Genomic DNA, 17,639 nt, shown 5'->3' on the forward strand with positions numbered 1-17,639 from the left:
TTTGGCTGGAATGAGAACTAGATTGAGTCTACTTTGTTCAGATTTATGTAACCGATAATTTACTGACCCCCTGGATGGTCTTTGTGTGCTAAACTACACATTTCTATTTATTTGTAGGTTTGTAAAGCAGGTGTGATCATGACAACATCCAAATTACCTAAATTGTCTTTTACAAGGTAGCAGGTGGAAAAACTAACTCGAAACGGAAACATCTCTGGTTGGATAGATGTTTCCATTTTGAGTCAGCCATTCACTAAATGTAAAGCTCTTTCACTTTCATGATTCTCTAAATACACCACTGCAGCTTTTCTTCAGGGTCATAAATGGAAAAACAGCAGTTTGTGTATTTTCCCCCCATTTAACAAAACAAAATTCATACCTGCAGTAAACTGCACTTTATGTATTATAATAGCTTTCTGTAACACTCTACATTCAGTCCTGTGTTATGCTTAAACAATGAAAATACAGCATTTCATTTTAACATTTTATTAAAAACATCAGTATAAGTAAACAGACATTTGCCTTCTTTTAAAAGAAGTCTAAATTCATAGTTTATAGGCATTCTGCCTCAATTTCAAAACAACCATTAAAATATTTGTAGGGAAAATAAAAAGTAAATAATATAACTGCAATGACGGTATATTAACATACCATTAGTGAATTGTGAAATATTGTATGACATTAAATTACTCATCTTGTTAACAAAATATGCCATTTATAAATAGTTTGAGACTGCAGCCCAGCTATTCAGAAAGGACCATTGCATAGAGAGCAACTTTGATCCATAGACAGGATGAATGTACAAAAACCTGACAAACAAGTATCATGTGCTTCCTCAAACAATTTATCGCAGTGTTGGTTTAAACACTGGATCAACATCTATAGCTGGTTAAGTTACAGTTAAAACACATTTCCTAATGTTTTTCTTTTAAACAATATGCATTAACAGAACATTTAATAGGACTCAACTTTATGGGTTGGAAAGGAATAATTTGGCCAAATCTCACCTGCAATGTTACCACTGCTTACTAAATACAGAGTAAAACACTTAGAAATGCATATTATTAACAAAAGTGCAATAACTCAGATGTAAACCAGACGAAACATGTGAACCCCACTAAAACAAGCAGAAACTGACCTACTGTTGAGCGAACAACTGTTCAACTGCTCACAGGGTGGAAGTCAGTAACATCCGGACTCCATCAGCCAATGTGACTCAAAGCACGATGCTGAACACCCACCACGACGGATCAATATCACATCTGTACAACAGAAGCTGCGAAGTGGTTGTGACTTTAGTTAATGTGACACCTAAAGTGGCTCTGTACTGTCACATTAAAACCCATGAGGGTGTGTTGTATACAATCACAATACTATAAAGGCTCTTTGAATAAAAGCATTCCTGAGCTACAGCTGCACTCTGAGAGGAAACATTTCAGAGAAAACTAATTTTAGTTTCACTCTTTTCAGCCTTCAGATGGGACATGGTTTAACAGCTGGCTGAGGCATTAAGCGTTGTGCTTTTTCCCACTGAGTAATATTCAGTAACCATCTTTACATTTCATCAATGTATCCTGTATTAGCAGTAATTGTACTGCACCTCCAACTACTGACTACTGAAATATAACAGGGATACAAGGCAAATAATCACCCAGTTAAAGATAACCTTCAATAATTATACACACTTGAAATTTCTTTTTTTACCATAACTGAACAAAATACTGGTTCTTATGGATTTCTTCTGGCCAAACTACCTGATATCATAAATATGCAGATTTTTGAAAGATTTTTGATGACTAGAAGGCACATTTTCCTGCGTGCTCCTACTGTTTGAAATCCTGACCAGATCTCTTAGCCCCTGATTTCTTGCCCCTGTTATAACTCATTGATAAATATGAGGTTAAAGGATTTCTTCACAGAAGATTTGACCTATAAGTTAGTGTTTCAACTATTCTCCTTCCAACACCAGCCAAATCACATTCTCTAAGAACTCACATTAACATTTTACACTTGTTTTTAAAGGGATTTATCCCTTGCAGCCCAACGTTTAGTTGACTGCATGAATAAACACCAGTACATGACTGGCTGCAGCTTTTTTCTTACTCCAGATAAACTGGGATGTTCAATGTGAACACAGGATTATTTGAAGCTTTGATGAATTGCACTAATTTCAGGGCAACAATGCTGAAGAAATTCTCTCTCCACCAGCAGTGATTACCTGACAACTTAATAAATCCTGTTCTCTAATCAACACCTCCCCTTCCAGTTCCAAATTGTCATGCTGGAAAATGTAGTAAAATGCTTTTCAGCAGTTCATTATGCACTGACTCACTGCTTAGCCAGTCAGAAAAAAAACAGCCTAATGTGGCTTACTACCCACGTAGTTTTCACTGTGACTTGACCACCATTTTTGCCAGAAAACACAAAGCCTTCATATTACACAAAAAGCTGCCAGATGCATCACAGCTACTCCCCATGTTAGCCCACCTATGTAGCATTTTCTGTCTTAGGCATCAACCATTTCTACATTTCTAGAGCATTCTTACTACTTTCTAAATCCCATAATACACTATTTCTTGAGCAATATATAAAAACAATAATGTGAATATTTGATGTGTCTGATAATCCAGTCCTTTGCCATGAGAATTCAGTTTTTGTCCACTACCTAATGGTGTTCAGGTTCCTTCTTGTTGAAATGGATTTCTTACAGTATGATGACAATGAGGCTATCAGGACTCCACCAGGATCTCCATCAGATGCTCCAGCTCAAGTCCTTCTCTCACATGATTCTGACTAGAGAAGGGTGGCGAAGAAAGAGAAGGTGAAGAGGATGAGGAAGACAACGGGCTGAATGAGGAGAACGAAGGCAGGCACTTCAGATTCTGGTTGAGTGAGAGGGAGAAGGGGTGCGAGGAGGATGAGGAGAAAGACGGCAGGTACCGTAAAAGGTCATCTCCAGTCGGGTATCCACTGCCACTGCCTCTGAGCCCAAGCACTCCCATGTCCCTCTCCAGCAGGGACGTGTCTATATCCTGGAACAGATCCTCCACAGTGAGCTCACTGAGGTAGCTGGACCTCATCACTTCCATGTTGCTCTCCCGTGCCCTGCACTCTTCCTGCTGTTCCCAGCTTCCCCCATAACCTCTGACTCCCTGTTTCACCCATGCTACACCACCACCCTCAGAGGGCCCAGACAGGTTCTCCAAGGACCTGAGAGGTGTCCGTGGAGCTGCCTGTGAGCTCCCGTCAATGGTAGAGTCCAGTGCTGTGAGAATGGAGGAGATGGCAGCTGAGAGGGAGAAATCAGGATCCGTGATCATCGATCCCCAGTCCTCATCTTCGTCTTTTACAGACAGAGGGACATTTGATACACTCGAGTGGCAGCCTGCTGGAGACCTACTTGCAGCACAATTTGACAAATAATTTAAAGAAACCAAAGGGCAGCTGGCAAGAGCTGAGTGGTTGTTAGCAAACATGGTTGGTTGTGACACCTCCATGTCTACAGAGGGCTCCCTACACGCCTCCAGGCTGACCTGCCGCAGTGTGTTGGCTATCAGAACGGACCGCCGCAGGCTGGGTTCAGGTAACTCCTGGCCACGCTGATACTTGTTCAAGGAAATTGAGAACACAAACTGGCGCTGGCTCTCCCAGAAGGGGCTGCTCCTGTCTGAAACCTCCACGTCCTCTGGTGGGAGTTTACGCTTCTGCCCCTTCATGATCATCTTTAAACTGCGGAGGAAGGCATAAAACGTTATATTGACTTGTATTGCGGGTAAAAGTCATCTACTGTTAACATTTTGTAGACAATCAGTTTCTCAGTTTTGTCTTTAGTAAAAGGAATGAGGGATTTTTGAAATTCAAAAACTCTCATACTACAGAAGAATGGAGTAATATCAAAATGCTGATGTGATAAACAACTCATTTCAAAATTAAATAAGAAATCATGACCCGGTTACTCAAGATAATCCACAGACAGCAGTTTCATGTAGGAACTATCGGTAGCAAGAAAACAGCTCCTACATGAAACTGCTCACAACAAATCTGTGAATTATCTTGAGTCATGATTTCTGGAAAGAGACATTGCTGTTGAGTCTTTCAAATTGATTTTTTTGGTGCTTTGAGCACCACAAACTGAGTATAGTCCCATTATATAAAGAAAAATGCAGACATCTCTACGGCTGATATCTCCAAAACTCGGCAACTCACATCAAAACTATCTAGATGGATAAATAGCACTACAGGTAAGAGGAAAAATATGTTTTTTTAATTTTGTGGTGAACTGTCCTTTTAATTAAGGCTTCTCAATGATTAGGAGGATTTGTTTGCTTCTCTGTTTTTAATTACTACGTTGTTTTTGGACTGTTTAGACATCACTTTGGGCTCTGACAGCCTGTGGTAAAAACTATAGCTTCTAATCAGTAACGTTAATACAAATAATGTAAGACAGTAGATAGTAAGAGAAGCAGAAAAACATTTTTAAAAGTAAACGCTTGTGGTAAAACATCTATAAATGTCTTAAATAAATAAAGTACAATTAAGGAAAAGGCTGATCAGACAGTTCTTTTGGACATTAGTTAAACCTTCAGTGTTTTATAATGGATTTACAGCTTTGTGTTTTCAAAGAATTGGGGGGAAATGGATTTAGTTAATAGAGATAGTTTAATTTGGATTACTGTTGAAAACACTAATATGATACCTTCCAATTACAATAACCGTGTTACCTAAAAGTGATAATGTTACGCTTTTATCAAAGTTTTCTATGAACACTTGCTAAGTCATCCAGCTAGCAAAATGTGGGTTGGGGGTTGTAACGTTGGTTTCAGCGTGTAGGAGGGAAAGAGAAAAGGCCATTTAGTATATAAAACGTAAAATAACTCAAACTGACTTTAATTATCTTGATTAACGAGACAAAAACGAGTAACGTAGTTAAACCGCTGATCTAGGTTAGCTAGTGAACTTTAAACACAGTTTTAAAGTAAGACATATTTAAGCAGACAGACCTGTTGAATCACTTCCCGTCTCTCCTCGGTAAGTTTAGTCGATACCGTTGCAGTTGGTTAAAATGTCGTTATCCTGCCTCCTCTTCGACCCCAAAAACTATTCATTCAGAATTTAAATCGGCAAGTAAAAACTATTTAAAATAATTATTTCGCTTTCAAACTCTAAAGGTTAGTTTCGCTAACCGACAGACTCGCTCTTCTCCCGCCCGTGATTTTGAGTTTCACGCCAAAACGTTTACAGTTGGGGGCTGAAGGATGCGTCGAAAGGCATTATGGGTAGTGAAGTTTTTGTACGTTGCATACAATCAGAATAATTTTACGTTGCAAAACCGCATCAAACACACTTTAAACTGGTGAATATAATAATAATATCACAATTCATATAATGTGTAAACTTGTTAATTCATTCCTGCACTGATTAATTGCCGCCCAGACTGGATTGCTTGTTATTATGTAATTTTCATAGCTCTAATTCCTAAATGATTACATCATAGACAGAAGAGGGATTCCCATCCGCATATTGCCTTTGAATACAAAGTATACTCGTGTGTGTAAAACACTAACAACTACTTAATGAGGTTTCCAGTCAGCATGTCTTATCTCATGTTTCAGTTAAAGTTAGGCCTACTGTAAGAGAAAAAAAAAAAAACTTCTGAGAGGATATTAGGCTACTGAACCGACCAATAAATCAAAACAGAGAGATTTAACAATGTACACATTGCACCGACTATTTCAATACGATAACTTCAGAGCAAAACAAGTTAAAAAGTCTGGGTCCTATACATGTACACGTCCACAGGAAAAGTAATTTTAACTATAATAAAAGCAGTTTTTTAGTCTTATTTCAAGCAGAGAAAGAATCATTTACCTGAGGGCAACAGTCGTCAAGGAGGGAAACGGTCAGTAGATACGACTTCTACTGTCGTAAACCAGCAACATGTCAAAGTTTACTGTTTCGATTTAAATTCCAGCGAGTCAACTTTGAAAAACAGCTTAGACTCCTCCTCGGTCTGTGTATTGGACGGAAGAGAAAAACATAAAGGTACCACAACATACAACAACCTCCTGTAGATGCTTTCAAAATAAAACTCCAAATGAGCGAACATCTGTCACCACTTTTTAAAAAATATACTATAATATAATATAATCGATTATCTTGATGCAGTTTTTGTTGGTTTGCTCACTCAAACACTGGAAGAAGTACTCAGATATTTTACTTAAGTAAAAGTAATAATACCACAGTGTAGAAATACTCTGTTACAAGTAAAAGTCCTGCATTCAAAATTTTACTTAAGTAAAAGAACAAAAGTATTAGCATCATAATATACTTAAAGTGCAAAAAGTAAAAGTAATCATTATGCAGAATGAAATGACATTGTGGGGGTGGAGCTGGACTCTCTGGCGGTGGTGTCAGAGAGGAGGATGCTGGCCAAACTACACGCCATCTTGGACAGTGTCTCCCACCCACTCCATGACGTGCTGGTCAAGCAAAGGAGCACCTTCAGCAGAAGACTCATCCCCCCAAAAAGCACCACAGAGCGCCACAGGAAGTCATTCCTGCCTGTGGCCATCAAACTCTTTAACTCCTCCCTCTAAGTGTCAGTCTGTATGACCCTAAGTCACTAAACTGGACATTGATCATTACATCTCTGCAATACTTGACATAATTGTGCAATATTCTGTGTTAATACACCTGTGAAATATACTCTTTTCAGTTTAAAATTCCCTATGTATTGATATTACTCATACCTCTATTACTGCTGTGCAATATCCTCCATCTCATTATAATCTTAATAAGCTACACCTAACTTGACAGGTCACGCACTATTACTTTATACCGTATCATTATCATCAACCGGTAAACCCACTTTGTACTTCACACTTATTTTATTTTATACTTATATCCACTTGGTACTTAATTTATTTTCTGACCTGTATTATGGTGTATTATGACGGTGTAGTCCCTCATTCGTCCAGGAGTGTTCTATCGTAGAAAAGTCAAGTCAAGTCAAGTCAAGTCTAGTCTGCTTTATTGTCAATTCTTCCACACGTACATTACATACATACAGAGAATCGAAATTGCGTTACTCTCAGACCCCCGGTGCATACAGATAACACTAACAGTAGAGCCTAAAATCTAGATCAAATATAAAATATAAGCTAAAACTATACAATAGGGAATACAAAAAGAGACATAATAAAAAATAAGATAAAATAAAATAAAAAAAAGGTTTCAGTCGTAGTCATCTGGACACTGTTTTCAGAATCAAGACGTTTCGGCTCCCATCCGGAAGTCATTCTCAATTGTGAAAAATGGGCCGGGAACTCAGAAATTTAAGCTACTCTGAGTTACTTAAGCCCTGCCCTCAGGAAGGAGTCTTCCTGAGTTTCTGCTGTTAAACCTGCCTAGTTTCACCTGAAACTGACCTTCTTTTGTTTCCATGATGGCCCAGTAATCAGTAATCAGGCCTATTGTTTTCTGGCTGCACCTCCCTCATCACTGTTCAGTACCTGATTAGCATGTGATTGGCTTGACCACGGTGTTAATACACTCTGACAGACTTTGGGCAGATTGAATCTCAGACCACCATTTCTGTTCAAAGAGGGGTTTTCTTTTTTCACAAAAATGGCTTCTTTGACACCCCTTTCAAACCAGCTCTTCTCTCTACTTAGAATCTTCACCTCGCTGTCTTCAAATGTGTGGTTTGTAGCTTTTAGATTCAAATGCACGGCGCTCTGCAATCCTGAGTTAGCGTGTTGTCTGTGCTGATAAAGTCTTTTGTGAAGTGGCTTCAAGTCAGTTAGTGATGTACTGAGCAATAATATACTGTATATGTTAAAAATGGTAGCAACTTCTAATAGGATAGAGGTAGTCTTGGTCTCTAGCCTTTAAAAAAAAATGCCAGTTTTATTTTGAAGGGAAAATGTACATGTTTCCGGGATTATGCTGCCTACCCTTGGTCCACTTGACACTTTTTTTCAGAGGAAGTTGCACAACAGCTACACATGCCACTCATCTGACTAACTGGTTGTCCTTTTCATAGGACAGACTCACATGAGGTGAACTGTAAGAGACAGAGAGACACTATGGTTCTGCAAGTATTTTCATATCAAATATCCCCAAAGAGAACAAAATACCAAATGACAACAAAGACGCATAGTTAATAACACTGTCCAACCCAGTTAGATAATTGTTACAGTATGTACTGTAACAGAACAAACTGTCATCCATATATAGATTCACATCCAGAGACAGAAATAACTCCTAGTCCTTCATTTGCTTTGAAAATCCACTGTACCGGGGTGAGAAACATAGTCTGCAGAACAAAACGTAACTAGACCATGAATATGTATCATACTGTAAATGGTTTCTAAACCTGAATCCAATAGTGTTTCTTCATAGCCACATTGTGATCTTGCCTGTTTCTTTTTATTATTTAATTGTTGTTGTTTCATTTATTCATCCCACAGATGGAAATTAACAAAAAAGTACTCCCATCAATATAATTAATAGAGCATGTCCTAATCTTTCATTCTAAAATTAGTTAACTTTGATCACAGGAGAACGTTCTGATAAAGAAAAGCTTCATCATCATTATCATACTTTATTATCATTGTTGTTTTGTCACTCTAGCAACAAGTACCCTGCAGCTCTGCTCATTCACATGACCCTTTACTCTTTCATCACAACCTTTTGTACAATAAAGTATTTTATTGTCAACAGCTATAAAAACAGGCCTACTGTAAATCGAAGCAGTGACAGGGGGCATCACATGACAAAATGTTCACTGATAGGAAACAAAACATTCAACATGTAAAGATTGTTAATGTGAGACAGAAAGACGGAACTGATGTAAAACAGTGTAAACAGTTACGGCTAAAGCAGCAGTACAGGTTTGGCACTTGTTTAAAAAAGGAACCTGGTGGCAGCTGATGATTAAATTGAAATTAGTATAAAAACAACACCAAGCAGAAGCTGCTCAGTTATGATCATAAAGATGAACACAGGAAAAATAAATTGTGGTTTATCACAACACACTAGTAGTTTGAATCTACACAGACATTATTTCTTCATTTATCTCTAAGTCTCAGCATAAACAAATATTTTCTTATTTTAGTGGTAATAAAGAATTGCGATTAGTGATGAGAAGACATTTAAACCCCCTTCACTGTCAGCGGTGTGTTGATCAGAATTATTAATCTGCCCACACACCGACAGTCTTGCCGTCCCACTCTGAGGTGGACAGACACTTGACAAAGAAATGTCCTAAGTCGTGTTTAGAGATGGCTCTTCCTTTTAACATGTTCTCCGTCACCGTGTAACGCTCTGTCAGAGGAAGGTCATCTGGAGGGAGCGAGAGAGAAACAACAAATAACGTAAAATTCAGGAAAACACATTAAAGCTCTCTCTCTCTGCAGTTAATAGAGTCAAAGATGTGATAGACAGACAAATCTCACAGTGAAACAAATGAAGCAGGTAATAGTAGAAGAATGTTCAAAATATAAAAATGTTCAAAAATACCATCAAAACAGAAATGTTCAAATCAATGGCCAAATTCCATTTTGGGCAAAAGGAAGTGAATGTACAGTGTCTCAATTGATGTGGCTGAGATTTTCTTCTCTGTTTCAGACCTATTTTGGTGATAAAGACTGATCAGACTTATTACTTATTGTTATTTTTGCTTTTTGTTTGTTAACTGTGCTTTGGAGCTAATTTACGCACGTAAGAGTCTAAAATGTTGTTTATTATTATTAAAACCTCACAAGGTTTTAATAACAAAACTCTGTATAGATCATAAAAAAGTGCAACTTGTATGATCCATTATTCCCAAATATGTTTGATCAGATGGGGTAACTGCAGCACTTTTATGCCAGCAATAATTTTCAAAAGTTTTCTTCCACTTTTGTTTGGAATAGAGCTCTTAGTTATTACTTCCTACTGACCAGCAATGTGGGGCGGCATGACAGCCACGTAGTCCAGCCCCGATGTTTTCAGCACCGTGTACATCCTGTCATGGTCCTCTGTCACAGGAACCAGACGGGGTGGGACTTTGGAGCGATCCCACAGCAGGAAGGCTAGTAGGGATAAGGATGAGGATGAGGAAAAGGAGCGGAGAGGAAGAAAATGGAATAGGCATGCAGTAATTAATAGGATGAGTGGAGAGGAGGAGGAGAAGGATGCAATTAAGGCAGTGGACAAACGCATGTGAAGAAGAAATGAGTGGAGATAAAAGAAAGGCATAGAAAAGTAGAACAGCTTACCTCCAGTTGTTTCCTTTGCACAGATGTTTGTCATTTAAGTTTTAATTGGCTTTCATTATCACTCTCACGAATAAATAATTAAATAAGTGACAGACAAATGTATATATCTGAGATTCACGTACATTTCTCTTAATGTCTTAACGTATCATCTGAAGCCAACAGGCGTAAACAAGACTGAAAAAATATATTTCAAGGTACTTTTTTTCCTCAAATCAGCTGCATAACACAAACGTTGACCACTTCATCCACTCTGTTATAATTTTGATAACAGTGAGTTGTACCTGACATGCAGCCGACCACTTTGCGGATCCCACGGGCCTTCATGGATTCAACAATGTTCTTGGTGCCTTCAGACATCATGGTGGTCGGGCCTGATGAGCACAGATCAGATTACAGACTCAAAACTGTACCGGAGTTTGGTTTTGAGACACTGGCACTTTACTCAAGTACAGTATTTCCACTGGGTGACACTATACATTTCCTCCACTGTTTTCCAGAGAGCTTTTCTATTACTGAGTAAAGTACATACATAAAAACATGAGGTTAAAACCTTAAAATGTGTTAATGTTTAGCAAATGGAGTATTTAAGTGTTCTGTTACTGAAGGAAATTTTTGAATAAAGGACTTTTACTGTCAATGAAGCATTTTTCTACTATAGTGTTGCTGCTTTTGATTAATAAAGTCCTGATATTTTTACCTTTTTTGTGAACCCCATCTTGTATCCATGTTGTCTGTAAGTTGATTTATCTACAATTAATCATTTATTGAAACATGGAATTGTTGGCATGGAGAGATCCATGCACAGTTTCTTTAGTATAATGTCATTTTGTAAATCCTGTCCAACATTTTATATACAGTGCGTTTCAGATTGTGTCACACTGATACAATGATGTCATGTAGGGTTAAATGTTGTAAATGTCTTATGGCGACCTCTAGTGACTATTTTACATTATTACACCATTAAAAAAAATACAATCCTTGTGTAAGGTGAACACATTGAGTGAACATGGTCAGTTATGTAAGGAAATGTGAACTTTAACAACCAATGCAAAGAAAAATCCTACAGTGACCAGTCGGTGTAAAACAGCCCAAAGCAGCAAAAGTAAGAGAAATGCTGCAACTTTAGAACAGCAAGTTCAAAACCACATTGAAAAATCTGAAGCGTGTATGAAAATCAAAGAATCCAAGAATGCAAAAAGCACAGCAGAAGGGAATGTTCAAATTGATCCACAAAAAAAAAAATTAAACTACAAAATAAATTGTAAATTTAATGAATGCAATGCCATTAGTATATGCCTACTTGTGGGATAAAACTTATTTTAAGGCGGACAGAAAAATATAAAAAATGGGAGTTTTTCTTAAATAAGATTTGCATTTAGTTTTTTTCTCTTCTAATTTTTGTTTGGTTGTGTGTCTTTCTTCAAACCGTGGAACCTTACTGAGGCAGTTCCTGGTGCCCAGGATGATGATAACAGCGTCCTGGCCTTCCATGGTCTTCATCACATCCTCTTTATTAAGTACGTCTCCCACCACCACTCTGGACACCTTGTGGTCGGCAGGCAGCTTGGAAGGGTCCCGCACCAGCACCGTCACATTGTATCCTAAGGGAAGAAACATGGAAATGAAACAGATCAACGGGGATGCAGCAGAAACAGGTACTCACACCATCATCACCATGATATTCCTAAACATCAAATAATTGTCCTCTGTGATGACAATGCAGCCTACTGACATTTCAGGTAACATTCATCTGTTAACACTGTGGTTATACTTCCTAAATTCATAGGATTTCTCCTTTACTCCTTTGCAGGATCTCATAACATTTTCCATCAAGGTCATGAAAACGTGGATGGAGAAGTGGGCGAATGAGAATCACTTTTATCTAGTGACTACAATAAAGGAGCAGGGATTAGACCGTTAAACCTGGTTGGCAACCTTCATACTGAAACGGCCACTTTCACCTGATTGGTTATTGTACAGTAACTGTTGCAACTTCTTCAGACTGGAGTTAGAATAAAAGAGTATTTTCCAGAAGCTCCAGTGATAACTTCCCCAACTACATGAAAGTGATCCCACCCTTCCTGCACAGGCGAGATAGTGAACAGCTTCTGTACTATCAGCTCTCTGAGTCACAGCAGTGACTCAGCAGAATGGTGACCAGCAGTGTCTAACATGACTCAAGTTTATTGCCCCATGGTGTGGAGAGAGAAAGGAAATGCTGCTAAATCAAATTAATCATGTGACATAATGTGTTTGTGAACGTTATGTGTGTGAGTGTTTCAGTTCCTGTCTACAGTTTATGTTTTTGAAAATTAGCATCAAAATATACTTAAAGTACAAAAAGTAAAAGTACACATTATGCAGAATGGCCCTTTCCAGAATAATGTATATTATATTATATTATAGAATTATAATTATTGATGCATTAATATGTGCATTACTTTAATGCTGCAGCTGGTAAATGTGGGGCTTTTCTTTTTTTTTTTTTTTACAGTATATCCTGCCGGGAGGCTTGCAACTTTCACCAAGGGATCAATAAAGTCTTATCTTTATTCATCATAATTTATTTGTTGATTATATTTTATATTATTAATCTGAATCTGCAAAGTAACTAAAGTTATCAAATAAATGCAGTGGAGTAAAAAGTACAATATTCCCTCTGGAAATACTCAAGTAAAGTACAAGTACCTCAAAATTGTACTTAAATACAGTACTTGAGTAAATGTAGGCCTACTTAGTTACTTTCTACCACTGAAAGCTATTATTAACCAGTAATACAGACTCTGCTGAACAACTTATTGATCGATTCCCACGAGCTAATGTGTATCCCCCTTTAACCCTGTAGGGTTATAGATAACTGATCAGGTCTTATCAGGACTAACAGATACAGTACAACGGTAGACTGAAGGGTGAAAACTTTGACCAGAACAAAAACTACTTATTTTCTCTGTGCAGAAAACTTCAATTGAATACAATAACAATGTAATGTTACTGTAGGAACCTGTCGGGGCCCATCATAACGCACCTGCCGGAGGCACCGAAACCGAATTATTCTATTGCCATTCCTCACCTGCAGCCACCGCTTGCGGGAGGGTCGCCAGCCCGGTCATTCCCGTGGCTCCAAATATCGCGACGTTTTTGATGGAGTCCGACATTATTTGCAATAAACGAGGTCCACGACACAGCAAGAACTTGTCGGTCAAAGTGTGTTAGATGCAGAAGACACTTTCACTTAAAAATCACATTTGACATAGAAACGCCTCTCTTAGGTGACAGGAAGAGAGGCGCAGCTCGGACTCCTCCTCCCACACGGAGAGTTAAAGGAGCCCTGCTGCACCCACAGTCCTGTTACAGCTACAGTGAAGTGAGATTCAGCATCTCTTTCCATCATCTACCCCCCAGTCTAGTCCACTTTGTTGATTTCTACCAGCCTTGATATTCCTTGAAAGTCTTTGAAAGTTTGTGACTCAAATCAGGGCTTATTTTCATTATACTGCTCTGTTCTGCCTTTATGCACACACTTTATATCCTGCACTTGCTTATTGCACTTCTGGTTAGACCTAAACTGCATTTCGTTGCCTTGTACTTGTACATGTGTAATGACAATAAAGTTGAATCTAAAAATCTAATCTTATTGAAAAGTTTAAATCAAAACATGAGATTCAAGTCCTGCCCCCACTTTCTTACATGAAGTGTTTGAATGTAGGCCTATATCTAAGGTGAGTGTCCAAGCTTAGCTAAAATCACGAAGACTTTAAAGGTGGGGTATGTGTTTCTAATCCAATACACGTCTTGTTGTCAAATTCAGCGAATATCAAATTCAGCTGTCCGTTCTGTTTTTACACATCCCTGGTTTTGTAAATGGGAAATAAATAAAGCGCCTTGGACCGGGCCACATAACATTATTCCAGCTATTCCAGCCATGATTTGTGTGTCAGGTAACGTTAAATGACTTGCCCACAGACTTATTTTCTAGTTTGCCAAGATAAGCTGTTGTTGTGATGTTAGCTATAGTAGCAGGAGAGTTGTGAGTATCGCTGTCTGGAGCTGCTGTGCTGGCTCTGGGAAACCGTCTCATCCTCTCTGACTGTTAGCTTCACAGCAGCAACTGTAGGGACAGTTTGCCAACCCACAACCTAGCTAACGTTAGTTACATTGCTTGCTGTGTCTTTGTTCGCTCTATATCATGGTATTGGATTTCTCCAGAATCGCATACCCCACCTTTAATACTTACGCTTAGTTACTGCAAAGTAACCCTAAGCAAGGATTGAAACTGGGAATATTTGTCCAATATTTTGACTGATAATTGTTCAAGTTTATGAGATGATTCAGGGGTAGAACTATGGCAGAGGGCTCTTGAGCAGCGAATATGGAGAAAAGGTCAATCCAATTATTTTATGTACACAAGTTGTGCTTATAATGTGGTGAATACACAGAGGAGGCTGACCTGCTTTTATGCTTCTTTTTCTTTTAAAGATCTCCTCAGGGCTTCCAAAACAGACTCACTTTGACAGGCCTCAAGTGCACTTAGCTCTTCCACTCACTTTTTTTTCATTGAAAACATTGCCTTTGTACACTGAAACAGGGCTGTGAAGACCCTGTTGTTTCTGGAACTTTATTATTTTCCCAAGTAAAGACTATTTATCTCACTAAATCCCACTGTGTTTCTAATGCAGAATATAGGATTTATAAATATAAGTTAAGAAAAATGTTAATCGAAACCTAGATAAAATAACTGTAGAAGGAAAATGTTGAATACATTATTTTTTAACCAGTGGATAATGTTTTTCCGCTGCTCATTAGAGGTCTTGAATAGTAAATAAAAATGTGTCTGTTTAGGCCTATTCGTGACTGAACATAATATAATTTAATTACATTACTTCAGCTCAATACCAGCACAACAATTAGTGTGTCCTGGCCTCTAGCCTCCTGTGAGGATGGGCACCATTGCCTATATGCATAAAACTGAATCAGGAACTAAACTCCCAAAGAAACTTGAAGAACTCAAAAGTTAGATCCATGTAGAAGTACTGACTGACTATGTACCAATTCAACACAAAGATTTGAACTCCCCGTCACTGGATAATTATAGGGATATATCAGGGACCTTTAGAGTTTTGCAGCTTCAGTAGGATTTTTTGACTTGTGTTGATTGGGGTGGCTTTAGATCAGATGGTACAGTACAGCAGGTTTTTCTGTCAGCTTTGAAATATCCATCCAAAAATAGTAGGAAGAACAACTGGCAGACCAAATGCACCCTGCAGGGATCCAGAAGCAACTGATGTGCCAGAAATGTTGGGGTGGCATCTAAGGTAGCCAATCAAATTCCCCTGGCCACCCTGCAATGCAAGACACTGAACCACAAATTTCTTCTGATCTGAGCAGACTATACCTGGGAAAAATGTATGTCACTTTGGACTTGTGTCTGCCACAAGAGAGTCCTGCGCATTTTCAATCTGATCTTCAAGAGAATAAAGTTTAGGTTAAAGCAGGATTTTTAAAAAATGTATCAGACAAAGGCTACAGTTTTCTGTACAATTGCTTATATGTTTGGGATTCTGCCTGTGTGTGTGTGTGTGTGTGTGTGTGTGATGTTTATATATTAACCTGTAAAAGAAGCAGAGACTCTCTGGGTGATGCATTATGAATAAAGTGAAGGTGAAGTTGAATTGCATCTGTATTATTTGGGGATTTTAGCAACATAAGGGGGGGGTGTACATTCTATTTTATTCATGGTATTCATGGTGGTAGTATATTTAAATTTGACTACATTTAGGTAAAAAAATCAAATAAAGAGAGGACACTATTTAGATCTTAATGTTGGGAAAACAGTAATGCTTTCTATCAATTACCCATAATTTCCTAGGAAGTGACTTCCTCTCATGACCTCAGTATTTTTAAAACAGCCCTTAAGCTATCACAACACAACACACCTGTGACTATATGCACCAGCTGAAATTATACCATTAGCATGTTTTATGTGCTTGAAAACAGAAAAGGTTTAATTTATGGTTATCTAAATATTTGGATGGAAATTAGTAATGAGCCGAAGCCCCGCCCACTTCTTCTTCGTCTAACAGAAGCTTAGAAAAGCGGTAGAACTGGACTTCAAACATCGTCCCGGTTAACTTTAACAACTATTAATATTAATTAATTAGTTAGTTAGCCGGTAATCGTTACTTTAACGAGCATGCCTAAGGTATGTTGAACTTTAACTAGTCATAACAACAGTACTTAAGCCTCAGTTCTAGGGTAACGTTAGCTAGCAGCTTTGTTTTAAATTAGAATCTATTAGCTACGTTGAAACTAAGCTAGCAGTGATTACAAACACAGTTAATAATGAAAAACAATTCTAAGACAGTACGTTTTTTCTTTTCGTGTGGTTCCTATATCTAACAATAGGCGTTGACATTTCTGAACATGTGTTTTATTCGCCTTTAAACCGCGTCCGCTTCTGTAAAATGACAGTAAAACAGCGCCTCTTGTGGCTTCTTGCTCAAATGTCACTGACACGCGCTCGCTCGCTCGCTCGCTCGCTCGCTCTCCCTCCCTCCCTCTCTCTCTCTCTCTCTCTGCCTCCCTCTCTCTGCTCACCGCACTAATGCTGATATTTCTCTCCAGCATCACCAGCGGAGAGGAGGAAGAGGAGGAGGAGGAAGGAGAGGTTGTGTCAGGTGGAAACGGGGACCTCTATGGATATCATCATCACCCTCCACCGGCTCGCATCCTCAGCACCGACAGCATCTCCCCGCCGGCGGTCACCGCTGCAGGCACACAGCGCCCTTTTTATGCGCCAAGGCGTTGTATTTCCACGTTAGAGACTGGGCTGCTTCTGTAATTACCCTGACAAACCGTTTCCTCCTGTAATAAGGACTAATCGAGGGAAGACCCTGCTGGAATAAAAGCGGAGCGTCAGTCTCCTCCATTGATAAACCGCTCTCTCTCGATCCAGCCCAACGACGTCTTGGTATAAGAGGAGGACAAAACCAATCCAAAAAACTGTCTCAGAAGCTGAAGGTAAGGCCGATAGAAGGACGACAGGATGGTTCATTTCTGTGTGAGAGCAAGGAGTCGAGGTGCACGGTGTTTTTTCCTTTTTTTTGTTGCAGGGACGCCGGCCTGCATTTGGGTGCAGGGTACCGCAGTGATCCGGCGGGGGGACGCGCTGTTTCATATCTTTTTTCACCTACATGTGTTACATGATGCATTCCTGGAAAAGTGTTTATGATGCCTGCAGAGCTGGCTGTCTAATTTGAAAGGATAGATGGGTTAAGAAGCCGAATAGCGGCCTAGTGTATGGGCTATGGTATGTTGTTGCATGTTTTACCGGATCAGTATAGGCTTTTTTATAACCGATAACTTAAAATTACAGATGGT

General features: G+C 38.8%; 3 protein-coding genes across 9 annotated transcripts in view; 1 reads left to right on the forward strand and 2 right to left on the reverse strand.

Annotated features, from left to right (window-relative positions):
- Positions 1–470: 470 nt before the first annotated feature.
- sertad3 (SERTA domain containing 3) lies at positions 471–6,163 on the reverse strand. 2 transcript variants are annotated; one of them, XM_044203686.1, is made up of 2 exons: positions 5,869–6,163; positions 471–3,729 (listed from the first exon to the last, which is right to left on the reverse strand). In XM_044203686.1, the coding sequence occupies exon 2, from the start codon at positions 3,720–3,722 to the stop codon at positions 2,730–2,732; it is 993 nt and encodes a 330-aa protein (XP_044059621.1). In that variant the 5' UTR covers positions 3,723–3,729; positions 5,869–6,163; the 3' UTR covers positions 471–2,729. The 2 variants fall into 2 exon arrangements, with proteins under 2 accessions (XP_044059621.1, XP_044059622.1); XM_044203687.1 differs by lacking the exon at positions 5,869–6,163 and adding an exon at positions 5,001–5,278.
- A 2,426-nt stretch (positions 6,164–8,589) lies between these two features.
- On the reverse strand, positions 8,590–13,790 carry blvrb (biliverdin reductase B). 3 transcript variants are annotated; one of them, XM_044203689.1, is made up of 5 exons: positions 13,333–13,790; positions 11,702–11,863; positions 10,544–10,633; positions 9,945–10,076; positions 8,590–9,345 (listed from the first exon to the last, which is right to left on the reverse strand). In XM_044203689.1, the coding sequence occupies exons 1-5, from the start codon at positions 13,415–13,417 to the stop codon at positions 9,197–9,199; spliced, it is 618 nt and encodes a 205-aa protein (XP_044059624.1). In that variant the 5' UTR covers positions 13,418–13,790; the 3' UTR covers positions 8,590–9,196. The 3 variants fall into 3 exon arrangements, with proteins under 3 accessions (XP_044059624.1, XP_044059626.1, XP_044059625.1); XM_044203691.1 differs by lacking the exon at positions 13,333–13,790 and adding an exon at positions 13,288–13,304; XM_044203690.1 differs by lacking the exon at positions 13,333–13,790 and adding an exon at positions 12,224–12,338.
- A 2,551-nt stretch (positions 13,791–16,341) lies between these two features.
- LOC122879509 (spectrin beta chain, non-erythrocytic 4-like) overlaps positions 16,342–17,639 on the forward strand; it is a 91,026-nt gene continuing 89,728 nt past the window's right edge. For 2 of the 4 annotated variants that reach the window (XM_044203681.1, XM_044203680.1), the window contains exons 1-2: positions 16,351–16,461; positions 16,884–17,279. The gene's annotated coding sequence lies outside the window, so the exon portion shown is untranslated. Of the gene's footprint in view, positions 16,462–16,883; positions 17,280–17,639 lie in introns of all 4 variants that reach the window. The other 2 variants (XR_006378721.1, XM_044203682.1) reach the window with 2 other exon arrangements.

The sequence above is a fragment of the Siniperca chuatsi genome, linkage group LG7, assembly GCF_020085105.1.
Source record: "Siniperca chuatsi isolate FFG_IHB_CAS linkage group LG7, ASM2008510v1, whole genome shotgun sequence".
Lineage (NCBI taxonomy): Eukaryota > Metazoa > Chordata > Actinopteri > Centrarchiformes > Sinipercidae > Siniperca > Siniperca chuatsi.